The sequence below is a fragment of the Oncorhynchus nerka genome, unplaced genomic scaffold (assembly GCF_034236695.1).
Source record: "Oncorhynchus nerka isolate Pitt River unplaced genomic scaffold, Oner_Uvic_2.0 unplaced_scaffold_1486, whole genome shotgun sequence".
Classification (NCBI taxonomy): Eukaryota; Metazoa; Chordata; class Actinopteri; order Salmoniformes; family Salmonidae; genus Oncorhynchus; species Oncorhynchus nerka.
Window position 1 is genome coordinate 50,620 of NW_027039828.1, and position 23,787 is coordinate 74,406.

General features: G+C 48.6%; 1 protein-coding gene across 1 annotated transcript in view; it reads right to left on the minus strand.

Moving 5' to 3' along the window:
• The window catches only part of tubgcp5 (tubulin gamma complex component 5), a 71,735-nt gene that overhangs the window by 33,006 nt on the left and 14,942 nt on the right, over window positions 1–23,787 (minus strand). The window contains exons 9-15 of the mRNA XM_065015354.1: window positions 21,755–21,848; window positions 15,364–15,537; window positions 14,589–14,704; window positions 11,293–11,558; window positions 9,659–9,857; window positions 4,568–4,756; window positions 796–978 (exon numbers count right to left, since the gene is read on the minus strand). Of these exons, the coding sequence (XP_064871426.1) occupies window positions 796–978; window positions 4,568–4,756; window positions 9,659–9,857; window positions 11,293–11,558; window positions 14,589–14,704; window positions 15,364–15,537; window positions 21,755–21,848 (1,221 nt within the window). The remainder of the gene's footprint in view (window positions 1–795; window positions 979–4,567; window positions 4,757–9,658; window positions 9,858–11,292; window positions 11,559–14,588; window positions 14,705–15,363; window positions 15,538–21,754; window positions 21,849–23,787) is intronic.

Consider the following 23,787-nt stretch of genomic DNA (forward strand, 5'->3'; position numbering starts at 1 on the left):
AGAGCCCAGTCAGTGTGGGGTGTAACCAATGAGAGCCCAGTCAGTGTGGGGTGTAACCAATGAGAGCCCAGTCAGTGTGGGGTGTAACCAATGAGAGCCCAGTCAGTGTGGGGTGTAACCAATGAGAGCCCAGTCAGTGTGGGGTGTAACCAATGAGAGCCCAGTCAGTGTGGGGTGTAACCAATGAGAGCCCAGTCAGTGTGGGGTGTAACCAATCAGAGCCCAGTCAGTGTGGGGTGTAACCAATCAGAGCCCAGTCAGTGTGGGGTGTAACCAATGAGAGCCCAGTCAGTGTGGGGTGTAACCAATGAGAGCCCAGTCAGTGTGGGGTGTAACCAATGAGAGCCCAGTCAGTGTGGGGTGTAACCAATGAGAGCCCAGTCAGTGTGGGGTGTAACCAATGAGAGCCCAGTCAGTGTGGGGTGTAACCAATGAGAGCCCAGTCAGTGTGGGGTGTAACCAATGAGAGCCCAGTCAGTGTGGGGTGTAACCAATGAGAGCCCAGTCAGTGTGGGGTGTAAACAATGAGAGCCCAGTCAGTGTGGGGTGTAAACCAATCAGAGCCCAGTCAGTGTGGGGTGTAAACCAATCAGAGCCCAGTCAGTGTGGGGTGTAACCAATGAGAGCCCAGTCAGTGTGGGGTGTAACCAATGAGAGCCCAGTCAGTGTGGGGTGTAACCAATGAGAGCCCAGTCAGTGTGGGGTGTAACCAATGAGAGCCCAGTCAGTGTGGGGTGTAACCAATCAGAGCCCAGTCAGTGTGGGGTGTAACCAATCAGAGCCCAGTCAGTGTACCTGCTGCTGTCCTCTGGACACCGCTGTCCCACAGCTTCCTGCAGCTGAACGTTGAGGAACGCCAGTTGCTGCCAGCTCTCCTTCTCCAGGACCTTATCAAAGATGGCTGTATAGAAGTCATACATGGTGTCTCCTGCCTCCAACAGGAAGTAGTTCCTCATGGCCTGAAGGTACTCCAGCAGTCTGGGGGTTAAAGGTTAAGGTGAGTATAGGGCCTATAACAGCTGTAGAAGTCATACTGGGGGACCTCAGCAGTCTGGGGGTTAAAGGTTAGGGTGAGTATAGGGCCTATAACAGCTGTAGAAGTCATACTGGGGGACCTCAGCAGTCTGGGGGTTAAAGGTTAAGGTGAGTATAGGGCCTATAACAGCTGTAGAAGTCATACTGGGGGACCTCAGCAGTCTGGGGGTTAAAGGTTAGGGTGAGTATAGGGCCTATAACACCTGTAGAAGTCATACTGGGGACCTCAGCAGTCTGGGGTTAAAGGTTAGGTGAGTATAGGGCCTATAACAGCTGTAGAAGTCATACTGGGGGACCTCAGCAGTCTGGGGTTAAAAGTTAAGGTGAGTATAGGGCCTATAACAGCTGTAGAAGTCATACTGGGGACCTCAGCAGTCTGGGGTTAAAGGTTAAGGTGAGTATAGGGCCTATCCTATAACAGCTGTAGAAGTCATACTGGGGGACCTCAGCAGTCTGGGGGTTAAAGGTTAGGGTGAGTATAGGGCCTATAACAGCTGTAGAAGTCATACTGGGGGACCTCAGCAGTCTGGGGGTTAAAGGTTAAGGTGAGTATAGGGCCTATAACAGCTGTAGAAGTCATACTGGGGACCTCAGCAGTCTGGGGGTTAAAGGTTAAGGTGAGTATAGGGCCTATAACAGCTGTAGAAGTCATACTGGGGACCTCAGCAGTCTGGGGGTTAAAGGTTAAGGTGAGTATAGGGCCTATAACAGCTGTAGAAGTCATACTGGGGACCTCAGCAGTCTGGGGGTTAAAGGTTAGGGTGAGTATAGGGCCTATAACAGCTGTAGAAGTCATACTGGGGGACCTCAGCAGTCTGGGGGTTAAAGGTTAAGGTGAGTATAGGGCCTATAACAGCTGTAGAAGTCATACTGGGGGACCTCAGCAGTCTGGGGGTTAAAGGTTAAGGTGAGTATAGGGCCTATAACAGCTGTAGAAGTCATACTGGGGGACCTCAGCAGTCTGGGGGTTAAAGGTTAAGGTCAGTATAGGGCCTATAACAGCTGTAGAAGTCATACTGGGGGACCTCAGCAGTCTGGGGGTTAAAGGTTAGGGTGAGTATAGGGTTTGGGGGAGGGGCCAGGGACACCTGTGCCAGTCAGTCCTACAGTACTGGAACTATTAATGAGTCCCAAATGATACGATATTCCCTATATAGTGCACTACTTTGACCAGGGCCAATAGGGCTGTGGTGGACTTTATAGGGCAGCCCAACCCTCTTCCTGGAGATCTACTTCCTGTAGGTTTTCAGTCCAACCCTCTTCCTGGAGATCTACTGTCCTGTAGGTTTTCAGTCCAACCCTCTTCCTGGAGATATACTGTCCTGTAGGTTATCAGTCCAACCCTCTTCCTGGAGATCTACTGTCCTGTAGGTTTTCAGTCCAACCCTCTTCCTGGAGATCTACTGTCCTGTAGGTTTTCAGTCCAACCCTCTTCCTGGAGATCTACTGTCCTGTAGGTTTTCAGTCCAACCCTCTTCCTGGAGATCTACTGTCCTGTAGGTTTTCAGTCCAACCCTCTTCCTGGAGGACTAGAGACATGGAGGACTAGAGACATGAGACGGAGTACTGACTGACAGACACCTGGAGGACTAGAGACATGAGACAGAGTACTGACTGACAGACACCTGGAGGACTAGAGACATGAGACAGAGTACTGACTGACAGACACCTGGAGGACTAGAGACAGAGTACTGACTGACAGACACCTGGAGGACTAGAGACATGACAGAGTACTGACTGACAGACACCTGGAGGACTAGAGACATGAGACAGAGTACTGACTGACAGACACCTGGAGGACTAGAGACATGACAGAGTACTGACTGACAGACACCTGGAGGACTAGAGACATGACAGAGTACTGACTGACAGACACCTGGAGGACTAGAGACATGACAGAGTACTGACTGATAGACACCTGGAGGACTAGAGACATGAGACAGAGTACTGACTGACAGACACCTGGAGGACTAGAGCCATGACAGAGTACTGACTGACAGACACCTGGAGGACTAGAGACATGAGACAGAGTACTGACTGACAGACACCTGGAGGACTAGAGACAGAGTATTGACTGACAAACACCTGGCCCTGGAGGACTAGAGACATGGAGGACTAGAGACATGAGACGGAGTACTGACTGACAGACACCTGGAGGACTAGAGACATGAGACAGAGTACTGACTGATAGACACCTGGAGGACTAGAGACATGACAGAGTACTGACTGACAGACACCTGGAGGACTAGAGACATGAGACAGAGTACTGACTGACAGACACCTGGAGGACTAGAGACAGAGTACTGACTGACAGACACCTGGAGGACTAGAGACATGAGACAGAGTACTGACTGACAGACACCTGGAGGACTAGAGACATGACAGAGTACTGACTGATAGACACCTGGAGGACTAGAGACATGAGACAGAGTACTGACTGACAGACACCTGGAGGACTAGAGCCATGACAGAGTACTGACTGACAGACACCTGGAGGACTAGAGACATGAGACAGAGTACTGACTGACAGACACTTGGAGGACTAGAGACTGAGTACTGACTGACAGACACCTGGAGGACTAGAGACATGAGACAGAGTACTGACTGACAGACACCTGGAGGACTAGAGACAGAGTATTGACTGACAAACACCTGGCCCTGGAGGACTAGAGACATGGAGGACTAGAGACATGAGACAGAGTACTGACTGACAGACACCTGGAGGACTAGAGACATGAGACAGAGTACTGACTGATAGACACCTGGAGGACTAGAGACATGACAGAGTACTGACTGACAGACACCTGGAGGACTAGAGACATGAGACAGAGTACTGACTGACAGACACCTGGAGGACTAGAGACAGAGTACTGACTGACAGACACCTGGAGGACTAGAGACATGAGACAGAGTACTGACTGACAGACACCTGGAGGACTAGAGACATGAGACAGAGTACTGACTGACAGACACCTGGAGGACTAGAGACATGACAGAGTACTGACTGACAGACACCTGGAGGACTAGAGACATGAGACAGAGTACTGACTGACAGACACCTGGAGGACTAGAGACATGACAGAGTACTGACTGACAGACACCTGGAGGACTAGAGACATGACAGAGTACTGACTGACAGACACCTGGAGGACTAGAGACATGAGACAGAGTACTGACTGACAGACACCTGGAGGACTAGAGACATGACAGAGTACTGACTGATAGACACCTGGAGGACTAGAGACATGAGACAGAGTACTGACTGACAGACACCTGGAGGACTAGAGCCATGACAGAGTACTGACTGACAGACACCTGGAGGACTAGAGACATGAGACAGAGTACTGACTGACAGACACTTGGAGGACTAGAGACAGAGTACTGACTGACAGACACCTGGAGGACTAGAGACATGAGACAGAGTACTGACTGACAGACACCTGGAGGACTAGAGACATGAGACAGAGTACTGACTGACAGACACCTGGAGGACTAGAGACAGAGTACTGACTGACAGACGTATTGAGTTTACCTGTAGTCCTTCTTCAGGGTGGTCATGAGGTTGCCACAGCACTCGATGTATCTCTTCTGGATGTGTGGGTAGAGGCAGGAGCGCAGCGTCAGCTCAAATGTCTGACACGTGACCGACTCAGACGAACGGTCCACGATCACGTCACCGCCTGAGAACCTCTCGTGGAAGTCACTCTGCTCCAGGTACAGCCTGGAGGGGGGGGGGGGTTAGGAGTTACCAGAGCTGGGTTACTCTTTCTGGAGCCACCAAACAAGCTAAAACTTAACATAATCAAGATATTTTAATTCAATTATTTGTTTTTCCACTAATTGGTCTTTTGAACAATTTTGTATTTTATTTCACCTTTATTTAACTAGGCAAGTCAGTTAAGAACAAATTCTTATTTTCAATGGCGGCCTAGGAACAATGGGTTAACTGCCTTGTTCAGGGGCAGAACGACAGATTTGTAACACAGATTTCCAACACTCTAACCACTAGGCTACCCTGCCGCCCCCAGGTAGGCTAGTTGAGAACAAGTTCTCATTTAAAACTGTGACCTGGCCAAGATAAAGCAAAGCAGTGAGACACAAACAACAACACAGAGTTACACAAATAAACAAGCGTACAGTCAATAACACAATAGAAAAGAAAGATGTTTCTATTTATGTACAGTGTTCAAATGTAGAAGAGGAGGGAGGTAGCCATAGAGGCCAAAATAATTACAATGTAGCATTAACACTGGAGTGATAGATGTGCAGATGATGATGTGCTAGTAGAGATACTGGGGTGCAAAAGACCAAGAGGGTAAGTAATAATATGGGGATGAGGTTGTTGGATGGGCTATTTACAGATGGGCTATGTACAGGTACAGTGATCGGTAAGCAGCTCTGACAGCTGGTGCTTAAAGTTAGAGAGAGATATGAGTCTTCAGCTTCAGTGATTTTTGCAATTCGTTCCAGTCATTGGCAGCAAAGAACTGGAAGGAAAGTTGGCCAAAGGTGGTGTTGGATTTGGGGATGACCAGTGAGATATACCTGCTGGAGCACGTGCTACGGGTGGTTGTTGCTATGGTGACCAGTGAGCTGAGATAAGGCGGAGCTTTACCTAGCAAAGACTTACAGATGACCTGGAGCCAGTGGGGTTGGCGACCGATATGTAGTGAGGCCCAGCCAACGAGCGTGTACAGGTCACAGTGGTGGGTAGTATATAGGGCTTTGGTAACTAAACGGATGGCACTGTGATAGACTACATCCAGTTTGCTGAGTAGAGTGTTGAAGTTGCTGCAGGGGGTGCTGAGATGATGGCCAGGGTAGGGGTAGCCAGGCGGAAAACATGGCCAGCTGCGGAAAAATGCTTATTGAAATTATCGATTTTCGTAGATTTATTGGTAGTGACAGTGTTTCCTATCTTCAGTGCAGTGGGCAGCTGGAAGGAGGTGCTCTTATTCTCCTTGGACTTTACAGTGTCCCAGAAGGAGGTGCTCATATTCTCCATGGACTTTACAGTGTCCCAGAAGGAGGTGCTCTTATTCTCCATGGACTTTACAGTGTCCCAGGAGGAGGTGCTCTTATTCTCCATGGACATTACAGTGTCCCAGGAGGAGGTGTTCTTATTCTCCTTGGACTTTACAGTGTCCCAGGAGGAGGTGCTCTTATTCTCCATGGACATTAGAGTGTCCCAGAAGGAGGTGCTCTTATTCTCCATGGACTTTACAGTGTCCCAGAAGGAGGTGCTCTTATTCTCCATGGACTTTATAGTGTCCCAGAAGGAGGTGCTCTTATTCTCCATGGACATTACAATGTCCCAGAAGGAGGTGCTCTTATTCTCCATGGACATTACAGCGTCCCAGGAGGTGGTGCTCTTATTCTCCATGGACTTTACAGTGTCCCAGAAGGAGGTGCTCTTATTCTCCATGGACTTTACAGTGTCCCAGGAGGAGGTGCTCTTATTCTCCATGGACATTACAGTGTCCCAGAAGGAGGTGCTCTTATTCTCCATGGACTTTACAGTGTCCCAGAAGGAGGTGCTCTTATTCTCCATGGACTTTACAGTGTCCCAAAACATTTTGGAATAAGTGCAACAGAAAGCAAATTTCTGTTTGAAAAAGCTAGCCTTCACTTTCCTAACTGACTGTATATTGGTTCCTGACTTCCCTGAAAAGTTGCATATCGTGGGGGCTATTCGATGCTAATGCAGAACGCCACAGGATGTTTTTGTGCTGGTCGGGTCTGGAGTGGACCAGGGGCTATATCTGTTCATAGTTCTAAATCTTTTGAACGGGGCATGCTTATTTAAGATGGTGAGGAAGGCACTTTTAAAGAATAACCAGCATTCTCCACTGACGGAATGAGGTCAATATCCTTCCAGGATACCCGGGCCAGGTCGATTAGAAAGGCCTGCTCGCTGAAGTGTTTTAGGGAGCGTTTGACAGTGACGAGGGGTGGTCGTATGACCGCGGACCAAGTGTGCACTCAGGCAATGAGGCAGTGATCGCTGAAATCCTGGTTGAAGACAGCACAGGTGTATTGAGGGCAGGTTGGTCAGGATGATATCTAAGAGGGTGCCCATGGTTACGGATTTAGGGTTGTACCCGGTAGGTTCCTTGATGATTTGTGTGAGATTGAGGGCATCTAGCTTAGATTGAAGGTTCGGAAGGGTGTTAACCTGCATATTGCTGTTTAGGTCACCTAACAGTACGAACTCTGAAGATAGATGGGGGGCAATCAATTCACATAGGGTGTCCAGGGCACAGCTGGGGGCTGAAGGGGGTCTATAACAAGCGGCAACGGTAAGAGACTTGTTTCTCGAAAGGTGGATTTTTAGAAGTAGAAGCTTGAATTGTTTGGGTACAGACCTGGATAGTAAGATAGAACTCTGCTGGCTATCTCTGCAGTAGATTGCAACTCCGCCCCCTTTGGTAGTTCTATCTTGTCATAAAATGTTATAGTTAGGAATGGACAATTCAGGATTTTTGGTGGTCTTCCTAAGCCAGGATTCAGACACGGCTAGAACATCTGGGTTGGCAGAGTGTGCTAATGCAGTGAATAAAACATACTTAGGGAGGAGGCTTCTAATGTTAACAGGCATGAAACCAATGCTTTTACGGTTACAGAAGTCAACAAATGAGAGCGCCTGGGGAATGGGAGTGGAGCTAGGAACTGCAGGGCCGGATTCACCTCTACATCACCAGAGGAGGAGTAGGATGAGGGTACGGCTAAAGGCTATAAGAACTGGTCGTCTAGTATGTTAGGAAGAGAGGAGGAGTAGGATGAGGGTACGGCTAAAGGCTATAAGAACTGGTCGTCTAGTGATTTTGGAACAGAGGAGGAGTAGGATGAGGGTACGGCTAAAGGCTATAAGAACTGGTCGTCTAGTCTAGTACGTTAGGAAGAGAGGAGGAGTAGGATGAGGGTACGGCTAAAGGCTATAAGAACTGGTCGTCTAGTACGTTAGGAACAGAGGAGTAGGATGAGGGTACAGCTAAAGGCTATAAGAAATGGTTGTCTAGTACGTTTGGAACAGGGAGTAAAAGGAGCAGGTTTCTGGGCGCGGAATAATAAATTCAAGACAACGTACAGACAAAGGTATGGTAGGATGTGAATACAGTGGAGGTAAACCTTGGCATTGAGTGACGATGAGAGAGGTCTTGTCTCTAGAGGCACCATTTAAGCCAGGTGCCGTCACTGCATGTGTGGGGGGTGGAACATAAGGGCTAGCTAAGGGATAATGAGCAGGGCTGGAGGCTCTACAGTGAAATAAGACAAAAATAACTAACCAAAACAGCAATAGACAAGGCATATTGACTTTAGGGAGAGGCATGTGTAGCCGAGTGATCATAGGGTCCAGTGAGTACCTAGGCGAGCTGGAGGCACGGCGATTCAGACAGCTAGCAGAACGGGGCTATCAGAAGGCTAGCAGATGGGCCTCAGGGGGACGTCGCAACGGGAGAGTCTGTTGAAACCCCCTCGGACGGTCACGTCGGCTGACCAGTCGTGATGGATAGGCGGGGTTCCGTGTCGGCAGCAAAGGATCCAGGCCAATCGGCAAAAGAGGTATTGAAGCCCAGGAATTATCTTATGGAATTCTTTGGCTAGCCGGGAGAAGGGCCTAGCTCGAGGCTAGCTCCAGGCTAACTGGCGCTTGCTTCAGGACAGAAAACCCCCTCGGACGGTTACCTCGGTAGACCAGTTGTGATGAATCGGCGGGGCTGAGGTTCCAGGTCAATTGGCAAAAGAGGTAATTGAAGCACAAGGATTGCTTGAAGGAATCTCTTCGGCTAGCTGGGAGATGGGCCTAGTTTGAGGCTAGCTCCAGGCTATCTAGTTATTGGCTAGCTCCTGAAGGGGGTTCCGGTTCCAAAGTGTATAAATAGCAGATCCGTACCACATTGGGTGAGGCGGCTTGCAGGAGAGTATGTTTAGTCCGTAGATGGAAAATGAGATTAAGAAATATAAAAAAATATATACGAAGAAAAACGATGTATACAAGGGACGGGACAAGCCAATCAAAACAGACATCCCCACTGCTACGCCATCTTGGAAATGTTTCGTCCCTACCCCGCGCCGCCTCGGTCCCTACCCCGCGCCGCCTCGGTCCCTACCCCGCGCCGCCTCGGTCCCTACCCCAGGCCGCCTCGGTCCCTACCCCAGGCCGCCTCGGTCCCTAACCCGCGCCGCCTCGGTCCCTAACCCGCGCCGCCTCGGTCCCTAACCCGCTCCGCCTCGGTCCCTACCCCGCGCCGCCTCGGTCCCTACCCCGCGCCGCCTCGGTCCCTACCCCGCGCCGCCTCGGTCCCTACCCCGCTCCGCCTCGGTCCCTACCCCGCGCCGCCTCGGTCCCTACCCCGCGCCGCCTCGGTCCCTACCCGCGCCGCCTCGGTCCCTACCCGCGCCGCCTCGGTCCCTAACCCGCTCCGCCCCGCGCCGCCTCGGTCCCTACCCCGCCTCGGTCCCTACCCCGCCTCGGTCCCTACCCCGCTCCGCCTCGGTCCCTACCCCGCGCCGCCTCGGTCCCTACCCCGCGCCGCCTCGGTCCCTACCCCGCGCCGCCTCGGTCCCTACCCCACGCCGCCTCGGTCCCTACCCCGCTCCAAGTATACTCTCCTCCACTCACCTGGCGAAGTTGATGGCCAGTAGAGGGTCATGTATGTCATCCATCTGTAGATGCTGAGCTACAATCGACTGCATCTTGATCAGGCTCTGCTTAGTGGCCTGTTGCTCGGTGACCGTATCCACGGGGGAGTCGTCCCGGCAACGGAGGCGGGACTGAACAGACTCCAGAAAAAGAGTGTACAAGCTCTTCCTTTCTGCATCTAAAACACACAGAGAACATTAGGAACCCAAGCAGTAAGCATCTAACACACAGAGAACATTAGGAACCCAAGCAGTAAGTATCTAAAACACACAGAGAACATTAGGAACCCAAGCAGAAAGTATCTAAAACACAGAGAACATTAGGAACCCAAGCAGAAAGTATCTAACACACAGAGAACATTAGGAACCCAAGCAGTAAGTATCTAAAACACACAGAGAACATTAGGAACCCAAGCAGTAAGTATCTAAAACACACAGAGAACATTAGGAACCCAAGCAGTAAGTATCTAAAACACACAGAACATTAGGAACCCAAGCAGAAAGTATCTAAAACACACAGAACATTAGGAACCCAAGCAGTAAGCATCTAACACACAGAGAACATTAGGAACCCAAGCAGTAAGCATCTAAAACACACACAGAACTTTAGGAACCCAAGCAGTAAGTATCTAAAACACAGAGAACATTAGGAACCCAAGCAGTAAGCATCTAAAACACACAGAAAACATTAGGAACCCAAGCAGAAAGTATCTAAAACACAGAACATTAGGAACCCAAGCAGAAAGCAGGTGTTTTGTACCATACAGCCATGCTTTGCTAGATTATAGCTCAAGGCTCAGGGATGAGATAGGAACAATTTTATGGTTCCATAATACTGTATATTCAGTAACTCCCCTGTCTCCCAGTACTCAAACTCCCTGTCTCCCATCTCAAACAGACAGCTCTCTCTGATACCACACTCTGCACTAGAAACACTAGCCTGGTGACCAATTACAGACCAGCTACACACCAGCTAAAGATGAACTACAGACCAGCTACACACCAGCTAAAGATGAACTACAGACCAGCTACAGACCTCAAGTGGAGCCATCGGTCTGCTCAGCCTCTATAGACCAACACTGACCTCTAGTGGAGCCATCGGTCTGCTCAGCCTCTATAGACCAACAGACCAACACTGACCTCACTGTGGAGCCATCGGTCTGCTCAGCCTCTATAGACCAACACTGACCTCTAGTGGAGCTATCGGTCTGCTCAGCCTCTACAGACCAACACTGACCTCTAGTCTCGGCTCAGCCTCTACAGACCTATAGACCAACACTGACCTCTAGTGGAGCTATCGGTCTGCTCAGCCTCTACAGACCAACACTGACCTCAAGTGGAGCCATCGGTCTGCTCAGCCTCTATAGACCAACACTGGAGCCATCGGTCTGCTCAGCCTCTATAGACCAACACTGACCTCAGTGGAGCCATCGGTCTGCTCAGCCTCCAACAGACCAACACTGACCTCTAGTGGAGCCTCGAACACTGTCTACTCAGCCTCTACAGACGAACACTGACCTCTAGTGGAGCCATCGGTCTACTCAGCCTCTACAGACGAACACTGACCTCTAGTGGAGCCATCGGTCTACTCAGCCTCTACAGACGAACACTGACCTCTAGTGGAGCCATCGGTCTGCTCAGCCTCTTTACAGTCCAGGTTCTTGAGGAGCTGCATGCTCTTCCCAGCCATGATGATCTGTTTGAGGACCGGCTTGAGGAAGGACACCATGGTGAGCTGAGACTTCGATCCCTGCTCCCCTGCGCTGCTCCCGCTGGCCGCGTCACTCAGCTTGTCCTCGCTCTCCACCGTCTCGGAGATACTGTACAAGGTGTAGGTGGCGTACCAAAAGTCTCTGTGATTCACTGGTACGTCTTTGTTCCTGGGTTGGGAGATACAGACAAGGTAGGGGTCAGGACCATTGATTTATATATACACACACTAGATGACTAATATAGGGGGTGCTGTGTTGAAGCCAACACACCTCCATCTTGGTACCCCCCCACTTTATGAAGGTCTACATTCATTTATACCATGTTTATTCTATTACAGACACTGTACGTTATACTATGTGAGCTTTTATATAAAAAATCATATCATAAAAACCACATTGAAAACCTGGTTGTTTTATTCAATTCAGAATAAATGACTGACAACACAGCTCTTCTTAGCTCCCTCAGTAGATGCCTCCTGGAGAACTTATTTCTATTGCTTTGAATCTTTTTAAATGAATTTCTCTTATTAACACTTTGATCTAGCGAGCTATTTGTGTAGGTGGCTATCAAGTAAACCCAATGATAGCCATGTCACATGGATATTCTCATTTTGGAAAAAGCCTTTTCAGTGTTAAAATAGGAAGTATTCGGCCCCCTTGAACTTTGCGACCTTTTGACACATTTCAGGCTTCAAACATAAAGATATGAAACTGTATTTTTTTGTGAAGAATCAACAACAAGTGGGACACAATCATGAAGTGGAACGACATTTATTGGATATTTCAAACTTTTTTAACAAATCAAAAACTGAAAAATTGGGCGTGCAAAATTATTCAGCCCCTTAAGTTAATACTTTGTAGCGCCACCTTTTGCTGCGATTACAGCTGTAAGTCGCTTGGGGTATGTCTCTATCAGTTTTGCACATCGAGAGACTGACATTTTTTCCCATTCCTCCTTGCAAAACAGCACGAGCTCGGTGAGGTTGGATGGAGAGCATTTGTGAACAGCAGTTTTCAGTTCTTTCCACAGATTCTCGATTGGATTGAGGTCTGGACTTTGACTTGGCCATTCTAACACCTGGATATGTTTATTTTTGAACCATTCCATTGTAGATTTTGCTTTATGTTTTGGATCATTGTCTTGTTGGAAGACAAATCTCCGTCCCAGTCTCAGGTCTTTTGCAGACTCCATCAGGTTTTCTTCCAGAATGGTCCTGTATTTGGCTCCATCCATCTTCCCATCAATTTTAACCATCTTCCCTGTCCCTGCTGAAGAAAAGCAGGCCAAAACCATGATGCTGCCACCACCATGTTTGACAGTGGGGATGGTGTTCAGGGTGATGAGCTGTGCTGCTTTTACGCCAAACATAACGTTTTCGATTGTTGCCAAAAAGTTCAATTTTGGTTTCATCTGACCAGAGCACCTTCTTCCCATGTTTGGTGTGTCTCCCATGTTTAAACGACACTTTTTATGGATATCTTTAAGAAATGGCTTTCTTCTTGCCACTCTTCCATAAAGGCCAGATTTGTGCAATATACAACTGATTGTTGTCCTATGGACAGAGCCTCCCACCTCAGCTGTAGATCTCTGCAGTTCATCCAGAGTGATCATGGGCCTCTTGGCTGCATCTCTGATCAGTCTTCTCCTTGTATGAGCTGAAAGTTTAGAGGGATGGCCAGGTCTTGGTAGATTTGCAGTGGTCTGATACTCCTTCCATTTCAATATTATCGCTTGCACAGTGCTCCTTGGGATGTTTAAAGCTTGGGAAATCTTTTTGTATCCAAATCCGGCTTTAAACTTCTTCACAACAGTATCTCGGACCTGCCTGGTGTGTTCCTTGTTCTTCATGATGCTCTCTGCACTTTTAACGGACCTCTGAGACTATCACAGTGCAGGTGCATTTATACGGAGAGACAGGTGGATTGATTCATCATTAGTCAGGTGGATTGTATAATATATTAATCTCTTGCACACCCAATTTTTCAGTTTTTGATTTGTTAAAAAAGTTTGAAATATCCAATAAATGTCGTTCCACTTCATGATTGTGTCCCACTTGTTGTTGATTCTTCACAAAAAATACAGTTTTATATCTTTATGTTTGAAGCCTGAAATGTGGCAAAGGTCGCAAAGTTCAAGGGGGCCGAATACTTTCGCAAGGCACTGTAACAGACATATAATGAGTCTCTAAAATGGCAAAAGTGCACTATTCCCTATGGGCTCTGGTCTATTGCACTATTCCCTATGGGCTCTGGTCTAAAAGTGCACTATTCCCTATGGGCTCTGGTGTAAAGTAGTGCACTATTCCCTATGGGCTCTGGTCTAAAGTAGTGCACTATTTATTCCATATGGGCTCTGGTATAAAGTAGTGCACTATTCCCTATGGGCTCTGGTCTAAAGTAGGCTATGGGCTCTGGTGTAAAGTGGTGCACTATTCCCTATGGGCTCTGGTCTAAAGTAGTGCACTATTCCCTATGGGCTCTGGTCTAAAGTAGTGCACTATTCCCTATGGGCTCTGGTGTAAAGTAGTGCACTATTCCCTATGGGCTCTGGTCTAAAGTAGTGCACTATTCCCTATGGGCTCTGGTGGGCTCTGGATAAAGTAGTGCACTATTCATATGGGCCTAAATAGGGCTCTGGTCTAAATGGGCTCTGGTCGTGCACTATTCCCTATGGGTTCTGGTGTATAGTGCACTAAATAGGGACTAGGGCTCTGGTCTGGTCTAGGGAAAGTAGTGCACTATATAGGGAATAGGGCTCTGGTCTAAAGTAGTGCACTATATAGGGAATAGGGCTCTGGTCTAAATTAGTGCACTATATAGGAACAGGGCTCTGGTCTAAAGTAGTGCACTATATAGGGAACAGGGCTCTGGTCTAAATTAGTGCACTATATAGGGAACAGGGCTCTGGTCTAAATGCACTAGTGCACTATATAGGGAATAGGGCTCTGGTCTAAATTAGTGCACTATGTAGGGAATAGGGCTCTGGGTGCACTATGTAGGGAATAGGGCTCTGGTCTAAATTAGTGCACTATGTAGGGAATAGGGCTCTGGTCTAAAGTAGTGCACTATGTAGTGAATAGGGTGACGACAGATGACACCCAACACTATCAGGACAAAGAGAGACTTCATCAACGGCCCATGTACCCTGAGTGCCTAAATATTTTCATGACATGGCCAGAAGCGAGGCTTGTTCCATACCTCTGAATGATGAACTCTTTAGCGGGGTCAAACAGGTGACCATGAACGATCCATTCATCCACGATCTCTAGGTATGGTCTGACTGTCTCTGTCCACAGAGAGAATAACAGAGCCACCTAGGTCAGAGGTCAGGGTAGTTAGACAGTTACACAACTGGCTGTTTGGAGTCGATTAACTCTCACTCAAAGACATGCACGAAACCAAACACACTCACAAACACGGTCACAGACACACACACACTCACTCACAGACACACACACTCACAGACACAGACACACACACTCACAGACACGGTCACAGACACACACACTCACAGACACGGTCAGACTCACAGACACGGTTACCAGACACGGTCAGACTCACAGACACGGTCAGACTCACAGACACGGTCAGACTCACAGACACGGTCAGACTCACGGTCACAGACACGGTCAGACTCACAGACACGGTCAGACTCACAGACACGGTCACACTCACAGACACGGTCACACTCACACACACTCACGGTCACACTCACACACACTCACGGTCAGACTCACAGACACGGTCACACTCACAGACACGGTCACACTCACAGACACGGTCACAGACACGGTCAGACTCACAGACATGGTTACCAGACACGGTCAGACTCACAGACACGGTCAGACTCACAGACACGGTCACACTCACGGTCAGACTCACAGACACGGTCAGACTCACAGACACGGTCAGACTCACAGACACGGTTACCAGACACGGTCAGACTCACAGACACGTAAACACAAACACTCACGGCCTGTTGGGATGCCTCTCCCACGCTGTCGTACTCTATGATAGCCTTGTACAGTGTGTTGAGCAGGTGTGAGGCCCGCACCACGTTAGGGGTCTCAGGGGGGACCTCTGCCACACCCGTACAGAACACCCTGTGGAGCACCTTGATCTGGGCCAGGTGAGGGGTCACAGCACCCCGCCAGGGTCACAGTCTCATCTACAGAGGTTATAACAGGGTCAGTCTCATCTACAGAGGTTATGACAGGGTCACCGTCTCATCTAGAGGTTATAACAGGGTCACCGTCTCATCTAGAGGTTATAACACAGTCTCATCTACAGAGGTTATAACAGGGTCACCGTCTCATCTACAGAGGTTATGACAGGGGTCTCATCTAGAGGTTATAACAGGGTCTCTCATCTAGAGGTTATCAGGGTCACCGTCTCATCTAGGGGTTATAACAGGGTCACAGTCTCACAGGGTCACCGTCTCATCTACAGAGGTTATAACAGGTCACCGTCTCATCTAGAGGTTATAACAGGGTCACCGTCTCATCTAGAGGTTATAACAGGGTCACCGTCTCATCTAGAGGTTATGACAGGGTCACCGTCTCATCTGGAGGTTATAACAGGGTCACCGTCTCATCTACAGAGGTTATAACAGGGTCACCGTCTCATCTAGAGGTTATAACAGGGTCACCGTCTCATCTAGAGGTTATAACAGGGTCACCGTCTCATCTAGAGGTTATAACAGGGTCACCGTCTCATCTAGAGGTTATAACAGGGTCACCGTCTCATCTAGAGGTTATAACAGGGTCACCGTCTCATCTAGAGGTTATAACAGGGTCACCGTCTCATCTAGAGGTTATGACAGGGTCACCGTCTCATCTAGGGGTTATAACAGGGTCACCGTCTCATCTGGAGGTTATAACAGGGTCACCGTCTCATCTAGAGGTTATAACAGGGTCACAGTCTCATCTGGAGGTTATAACAGGGTCACCATCTCATCTAGAGGTTATAACAGGGTCACTGTCTCATCTAGAGGTTATAACAGGGTCACCGTCTCATCTGGAGGTTATAACAGGGTCACCGTCTCATCTGGAGGTTATAACAGGGTCACAGTCTCATCTAGAGGTTATAACAGGGTCACTGTCTCATCTAGAGGTTATAACAGGGTCACCGTCTCATCTAGAGGTTATAACAGGGTCACCGTCTCATCTAGAGGTTATAACAGGGTCACCGTCTCATCTAGGGGTTATAACAGGGTCACCGTCTCATCTAGAGGTTATAACAGGGTCGTCTCATCTAGAGGTTATAACAGGGTCACCGTCTCATCTACAGAGGGGTCACTGTCTCATCTAGAGGTTATAACAGGGTCACCGTCTCATCTAGAGGTTATGACAGGGTCACAGGGTCATCTAGGGGTTATAACAGGGTCACCGTCTCATCTAGAGGTTATAACAGGGTCACCATCTCATCTAGAGGTTATAACAGGGTCACTTGTCTCATCTAGAGGTTATAACAGGGTCACCGTCTCATCTAGAGGTTATAACAGGGTCACCGTCTCATCTAGAGGTTATAACAGGGTCACCGTCTCATCTAGAGGTTATAACAGGGTCACCGTCTCATCTAGAGGTTATAACAGGGTCACCGTCTCATCTAGAGGTTATGACAGGGTCACCGTCTCATCTAGGGGTTATAACAGGGTCACCGTCTCATCTGGAGGTTATAACAGGGTCACCGTCTCATCTAGAGGTTATAACAGGGTCACAGTCAGGGTCACCGTCTCATCTACAGAGGTTATAACAGGGTCACCGTCTCATCTAGAGGTTATAACAGGGTCACCGTCTCATCTAGAGGTTATAACAGGGTCACCGTCTCATCTGGAGGTTATAACAGGGTCACCGTCTCATCTACAGAGGTTATAACAGGGTCACCGTCTCATCTAGAGGTTATAACAGGGTCACCGTCTCATCTAGAGGTTATAACAGGGTCACCGTCTCATCTAGAGGTTATAACAGGGGTCTCATCTAGAGGTTATAACAGGGTCACCGTCTCATCTAGAGGTTATAACAGGGTCACCGTCTCATCTAGAGGTTATAACAGGGTCACCGTCTCATCTAGAGGTTATGACAGGGTCTCATCTAGGGGTTATAACAGGGTCACCGTCTCATCTGGAGGTTATACCGTCTCATCTAGGGTTATCAGGGTCACAGTCTCATCTGGAGGTTATAACAGGGTCTCTCATCTAGAGGTTATAACAGGGTCACTGTCTCATCTAGAGGTTATAACAGGGTCAGTCTCATCTGGAGGTTATAACAGGGGTCTCATCAGGTCACATCTCATCTAGAGGTTATAACAGGGTCACTGTCTCATCTAGAGGTTATAACAGGGTCACCGTCTCATCTAGAGGTTATAACAGGGTCACCGTCTCATCTAGAGGTTATAACAGGGTCACCGTCTCATCTAGGGGTTATAACAGGGTCACCGTCTCATCTAGAGGTTATAACAGGGTCACCGTCTCATCTAGAGGTTATAACAGGGTCACCGTCATCTACAGAGGTTATAACAGGGTCACTTATCTAGAGGTTATAACAGGGTCACCGTCTCATCTAGAGGTTATGACAGGGTCACAGGGTCATCTAGGGGTTATAACAGGGTCACCGTCTCATCTAGAGGTTATAACAGGGTCACCATCTCATCTAGAGGTTATAACAGGGTCACCGTCTCATCTAGAGGTTATAACAGGGTTCTCATCTAGAGGTTATAACAGGGTCACCGTCTCATCTAGAGGTTATAACAGGGTCACCGTCTCATCTAGAGGTTATAACAGGGTCACCGTCTCATCTAGAGGTTATAACAGGGTCATCTGTTATGACTCATCTAGGGGTTATAACCGTCTCATCTGGAGGTTATAACAGGGTCACCGTCTCATCTAGAGGTTATAACAGGGTCACAGTCTCATCTAGAGGTTATAACAGGGTCACTCTCATCTAGAGGTTATAACAGGGTCACCGTCTCATCTGGAGGTTATAACAGGGTCACCGTCTCATCTGGAGGTTATAACAGGGTCACTGTCTCATCTAGAGGTTATAACAGGGTCACCGTCTCATCTAGAGGTCTAGAGGGTCACTGTCTCATCTAGGTTATAGGGTCACCGTCTCATCTAGAGGTTATAACTGGGGTCTCATCTAGGGGTTATAACAGGGTCACCGTCTCATCTAGAGGTTATAACAGGGTCACAGGGTCATCTAGGGGTTATAACAGGGTCATCATAGAGGTTATAACAGGGTCACCGTCTCATCTAGAGGTTATAACAGGGTCACCGTCTCATCTACAGAGGTTATAACAGGGTCACTGTCTCATCTAGAGGTTATAACAGGGTCACCGTCTCATCTAGAGGTTATGACAGGGTCACAGGGTCATCTAGGGGTTATAACAGGGTCACCGTCAGGGTCACCGTCTCATCTAGAGGTTATAACAGGGTCACCGTCTCATCTAGAGGTTATAACAGGGTCACCGTCTCATCTAGTTATAACAGGTTACCGTCTCATCTAGAGGTTATAACAGGGTCACCGTCTCATCAGAGGTTATGACAGGGTCACCGTCTCATCTAGGGGTTATAACAGGGTCGTCTCATCTGGAGGTTATAACAGGGTCACCGTCTCATCTAGAGGTTATAACAGGGTCTCATCTGGAGGTTATAACAGGGTCACCATCTCATCTAGAGGTTATAACAGGGTCACTCTCATCTAGAGGGTCACCGTCTCATCTGGAGGTTATAACAGGGTCACCGTCTCATCTGGAGGTTATAACAGGGTCACCGTCTCATCTAGAGGTTATAACAGGGTCACCGTCTCATCTAGAGGTTATAACAGGGTCACTGTCTCATCTAGAGGTTATAACAGGGTCACCGTCTCATCTAGAGGTTATAACTGGGTCAGTCTCATCTAGGGGTTATAACAGGGCCGTCTCATCTAGAGGTTATAACAGGGTCAGGTCATCTAGGGGTTATAACAGGGTCACCGTCTCATCTAGAGGTTATAACAGGGTCAACGTCTCATCTAGAGGTTATAACAGGGTCACCGTCTCATCTGGTTATAACAACTGTCTCATCTAGAGGTTATAACAGGGTGTCTCATCTAGAGGTTATGACAGGGTATGAGGTCATCTAGGGGTTATGGTGGTGTCTCATCTAGAGGTTATAACAGGGTCACCGTCTCATCTAGGGTTATAACAGGGTCACCGTCTCATCTAGAGGTTATAACAGGGTCACCGTCTCATCTAGAGGTTATAACAGGGAGTGAACTCTCATCAGACAACAACCGTCTCATCTAGGGTTATAACAGGGTCACCGTCTCATCTGGAGGTTATAACAGGGTCCGTCTCATCTAGAGGTTATAACAGGGTCACAGTCTCATCTGGAGGTTATAACAGGGTCACCATCTCATCTAGAGGTTATAACAGGGTCACCGTCTCATCTAGAGGTTATAACAGGGTCACCGTCTCATCTGGAGGTTATAACAGGGTCACCGTCTCATCTGGAGGTTATAACAGGGTCACCGTCTCATCTAGAGGTTATAACAGGGTCACCGTCTCATCTAGAGGTTATAACAGGGTCACTGTCTCATCTAGAGGTTATAACAGGGTCACCGTCTCATCTAGAGGTTATAACAGGGTCACCGTCTCATCTAGGGGTTATAACAGGGTCACCGTCTCATCTAGAGGTTATAACAGGGTCACCGTCTCATCTAGAGGTTATAACAGGGTCACCGTCTCATCTACAGAGGTTATAACAGGGTCACTGTCTCATCTAGAGGTTATAACAGGGTCACCGTCTCATCTAGAGGTTATGACAGGGTCACAGGGTCATCTAGGGGTTATAACAGGGTCACCGTCAGGGTCACCGTCTCATCTAGAGGTTATAACAGGGTCACCGTCTCATCTAGAGGTTATAACAGGGTCACCGTCTCATCTAGAGGTTATAACAGGGTCACAGTCTCATCTAGAGGTTATAACAGGGTCACCGTCTCATCTAGGGGTTATAACAGGGTCACCGTCTCATCTAGAGGTTATAACAGCGTCACCGTCTCATCTAGAGGTTATAACAGGGTCACCGTCTCATCTGGAGGTTATAACAGGGTCAGTCTCATCTAGGGGTTATGACAGGGTCACGTCTCATCTAGAGGTTAGACAGGGTCAGAGAGGTTATAACAGACCGTCTCATCTAGAGGTTATAACAGGGAGAGGGGTTATAACAGGGACCGTCTCATCTAAGTTATAACAGGGTCACCGTCTCATCTAGAGTTATAACAGGGAGTCTCATCTAGAGGTTATAACAGGGTCACAGTCTCATCTAGAGGTTATAACAGGGTCACAGACTCATCTAGAGTTATAACAGGAGAAAACAGGAGTCTCATCTAGGGGTTATAACAGTCTCATCTAGAGAAAGTCTCATCTAGAGGTTATAACAGGGTCAAAGTCTCAGAAAAACAGACTCATCTAGAGTTATAACAGGGTCACCTCCGACCAGACATAGTGAATTTTGCAACTGTAATAACAGTATACATCAGACAAAAGAAAGAAACTCATCAATGATAGAGACCTGCCTTTGCCTAGAGAGAGAAGTATTTGAGAGAGCCCAGACAAAACAGAGAAATAAGAGCCTGGAGGGAGGGAGTGTCGTAGACAGAAAGAGTGCTCCAACACGGAAGGAGTTCTAGCAGGGGGAGAGAGACAGAGAAAGAGGAGAGAGAGGAGAAAAAGATAGAGAGAGAGACAGAGAAAGAGAAAAGAGAGAGACAGAAAGAGGAGAGGAGAAAAGGAGAAAGAAAGAGAGAGAGAAAGAGAAAAAGATAGACGGAGAGAGAGACAGAAAGAGAGAGAGAGAAAAAGAGAGGAGAAAGAGGAGAGAGACAGAGAAAGAGAGAGAGGAGAGAAAGAGGAGAGAGACAGAGAAAGGAGAGAAAGAGAAGAGAGGAGAGAGACAGAGAGACAGGAGAGAGAAAAGAGAGAGGAGAAAGAGGAGAGAGACAGAGAAAGGAGAGAGAGAGAGGAGAGAGAGAAAGAGAGAGAGACAGACAGAAAGAAGAGAGAGAAGAGGAGAGAGACAGAAAGAGAGAGAGAGACAGAGAGACAGAGAAAAGAGAGAGAAAGAAAGAGAGAGAGAGAGAGAGACAGAGAGAGACAAAGAGACAGAGAGAGAGAAAAGAGAGAGGAGAAAGAGGAGAGAGACAGAGAAAGAGAGGAAAAGAGAGAGAGAGAGAGAAGAAAGAGGAGAGAGACCGAGACACGAGAAAGAGGAGAGGAGAGAAAGAAGGACAGAGAGATTGGGTTAGACAGGGAATTCCAATTTATGAGACCAATTTGTTCCAGATTGTTAATATACACATGTAATGATTAGACTGTATTCTTACGTTAGTTAGGTGAGTGACCACCACGTCATTCCTGACCACCACTTTTCCATCCTGATGCTGGAATATAAAGTGTTTCTTCACCCCAGAGAGCAGCCTGGGGACAAACAATCATGGATCAACTGAAGCCCTAAAAGAGACTTTCCGGGAAGATTTGCATCATTTTTAACCAGTAGCTCTGACCGTAGCGCTCAAGAGCCAAAACGGGAGTACTACGTCGTTGGCTCCCTCTTTCTCTGCTGTGTGTGCATCTTGCTAGCTGTCACTCAAATGGCGAGGGGCTGAAGCTCATTGGCTGGAACTCGCATTGCTAGGGGGCGGGGCGTACGAGGGGGAAACGGCACTGCACAGCTTTCAGAAAACAGTCACTTTCAAACAAAGGATTTTGTGGCTAATTAAGGTAAAACCGTCATTCTGTTCATAGATTCTGCATGTATGAACTACACATTGATACATCCAGCCCAAAGCGTGAGGTTTAAAAAAAATACTTACGTGGACGCCAAAGTTCTGGAGCCAGGGCTCTAGTGCGACCATTTTAAACGCATGCGACTAAAAACAGATGTGTGACTGTGTGAACTGCCCTGTGTGAACTGCCCTGTGTGAACTGCTCTGTGTGAACTGCCCTGTGTGAACTGCCCTGCCCTAACTGCCCTGCCCTAACTGCCCTGTGCGAACTGCCCTGAACCCTGTGTGAAACTGCCCTAACTGCCCTGTGTGAACTGCCCTGTGTGAACTGCCCTGTGTGAACTGCCCTGTGTGAACTGCCCTGTGTGAACTGCCCTAACTGCCCTGTGTGAACTGCCCTGTGCGAACTGTGTGAACTGCCCTGTGCGAACTGTGTGAACTGCCCTGTGTGAACTGCCCTGTGTGAACTGCCCTGTGCGAACTGCCCTAACTGCCCTGTGTGAACTGCCCTGTGTGAACTGCCCTGTGTGAACTGCCCTGTGTGAACTGCCCTGTGTGAACTGCCCTAACTGCCCTGTGTGAACTGCCCTGTGTGAACTGCCCTGTGTGAACTGCCCTAACTGCCCTGTGCGAACTGCCCTAACTGCCCTGTGCGAACTGCCCTGTGTGAACTGCCCTGTGTGAACTGCCCTGTGCGAACTGCCCTGTGTGAACTGCCCTGTGCGAACTGCCCTAACTGCCCTGTGTGAACTGCCCTGTGTGAACTGCCCTGTGTGAACTGCCCTAACTGCCCTGTGCGAACTGCCCTGTGTGAACTGCCCTAACTGCCCTGTGTGAACTGCCCTGAACTGCCCTGTGTGAACTGCCTAACTGCCCTGTGAACTGCCCTAACTGCCCTGTGCGAACTGCCCTGTGTGAACTGCCCTGTGTGAACTGCCCTGTGCGAACTGCCCTGTGTGAACTGCCCTGTGTGAACTGTGTGAACTGTGTGAATAGGCCATATAGGCCATTCAGCAGCCCTCACTATATAGGCCATTCACCAGCCCTCACTATATAGGCCATTCACCAGCCCTCACTATATAGGCCATTCACCAGCCCCACTATATAGGCCATTCACCAGCCCCCACTATATAGGCCATTCACCAGCCCCCTATATAGGCCATTATATAGGCCATTCACCAGCCCCCACTATATAGGCCATATAGGCCATTCACCAGCCCCCACTATATAGGCCATTCACCAGCCCCCACTATATAGGCCATTCACCAGCCCCCACTATATAGGCCATTCACCAGCCCCCAATATATAGGCCATTCACTATATAGCCCCCACTATATAGGCCATTCACCAGCCCCCCACTATATAGGCCATTCACCAGCCCCACTATATAGGCCATTCACCAGCCCCCACTATATAGGCCATTCACCAGCCCCACTATAGCCATTCACCAGCCCCCACTATATAGGCCATTCACCAGCCCCCACTATATAGGCCATTCACCAGCCCCCACTATATAGGCCATTCCAGCCCCACTATATAGGCCATTCACCAGCCCCCACTATATAGGCCATTCACCAGCCCCCACTATATAGGCCATTCACCAGCCCCCACTATATAGGCCATTCACCAGC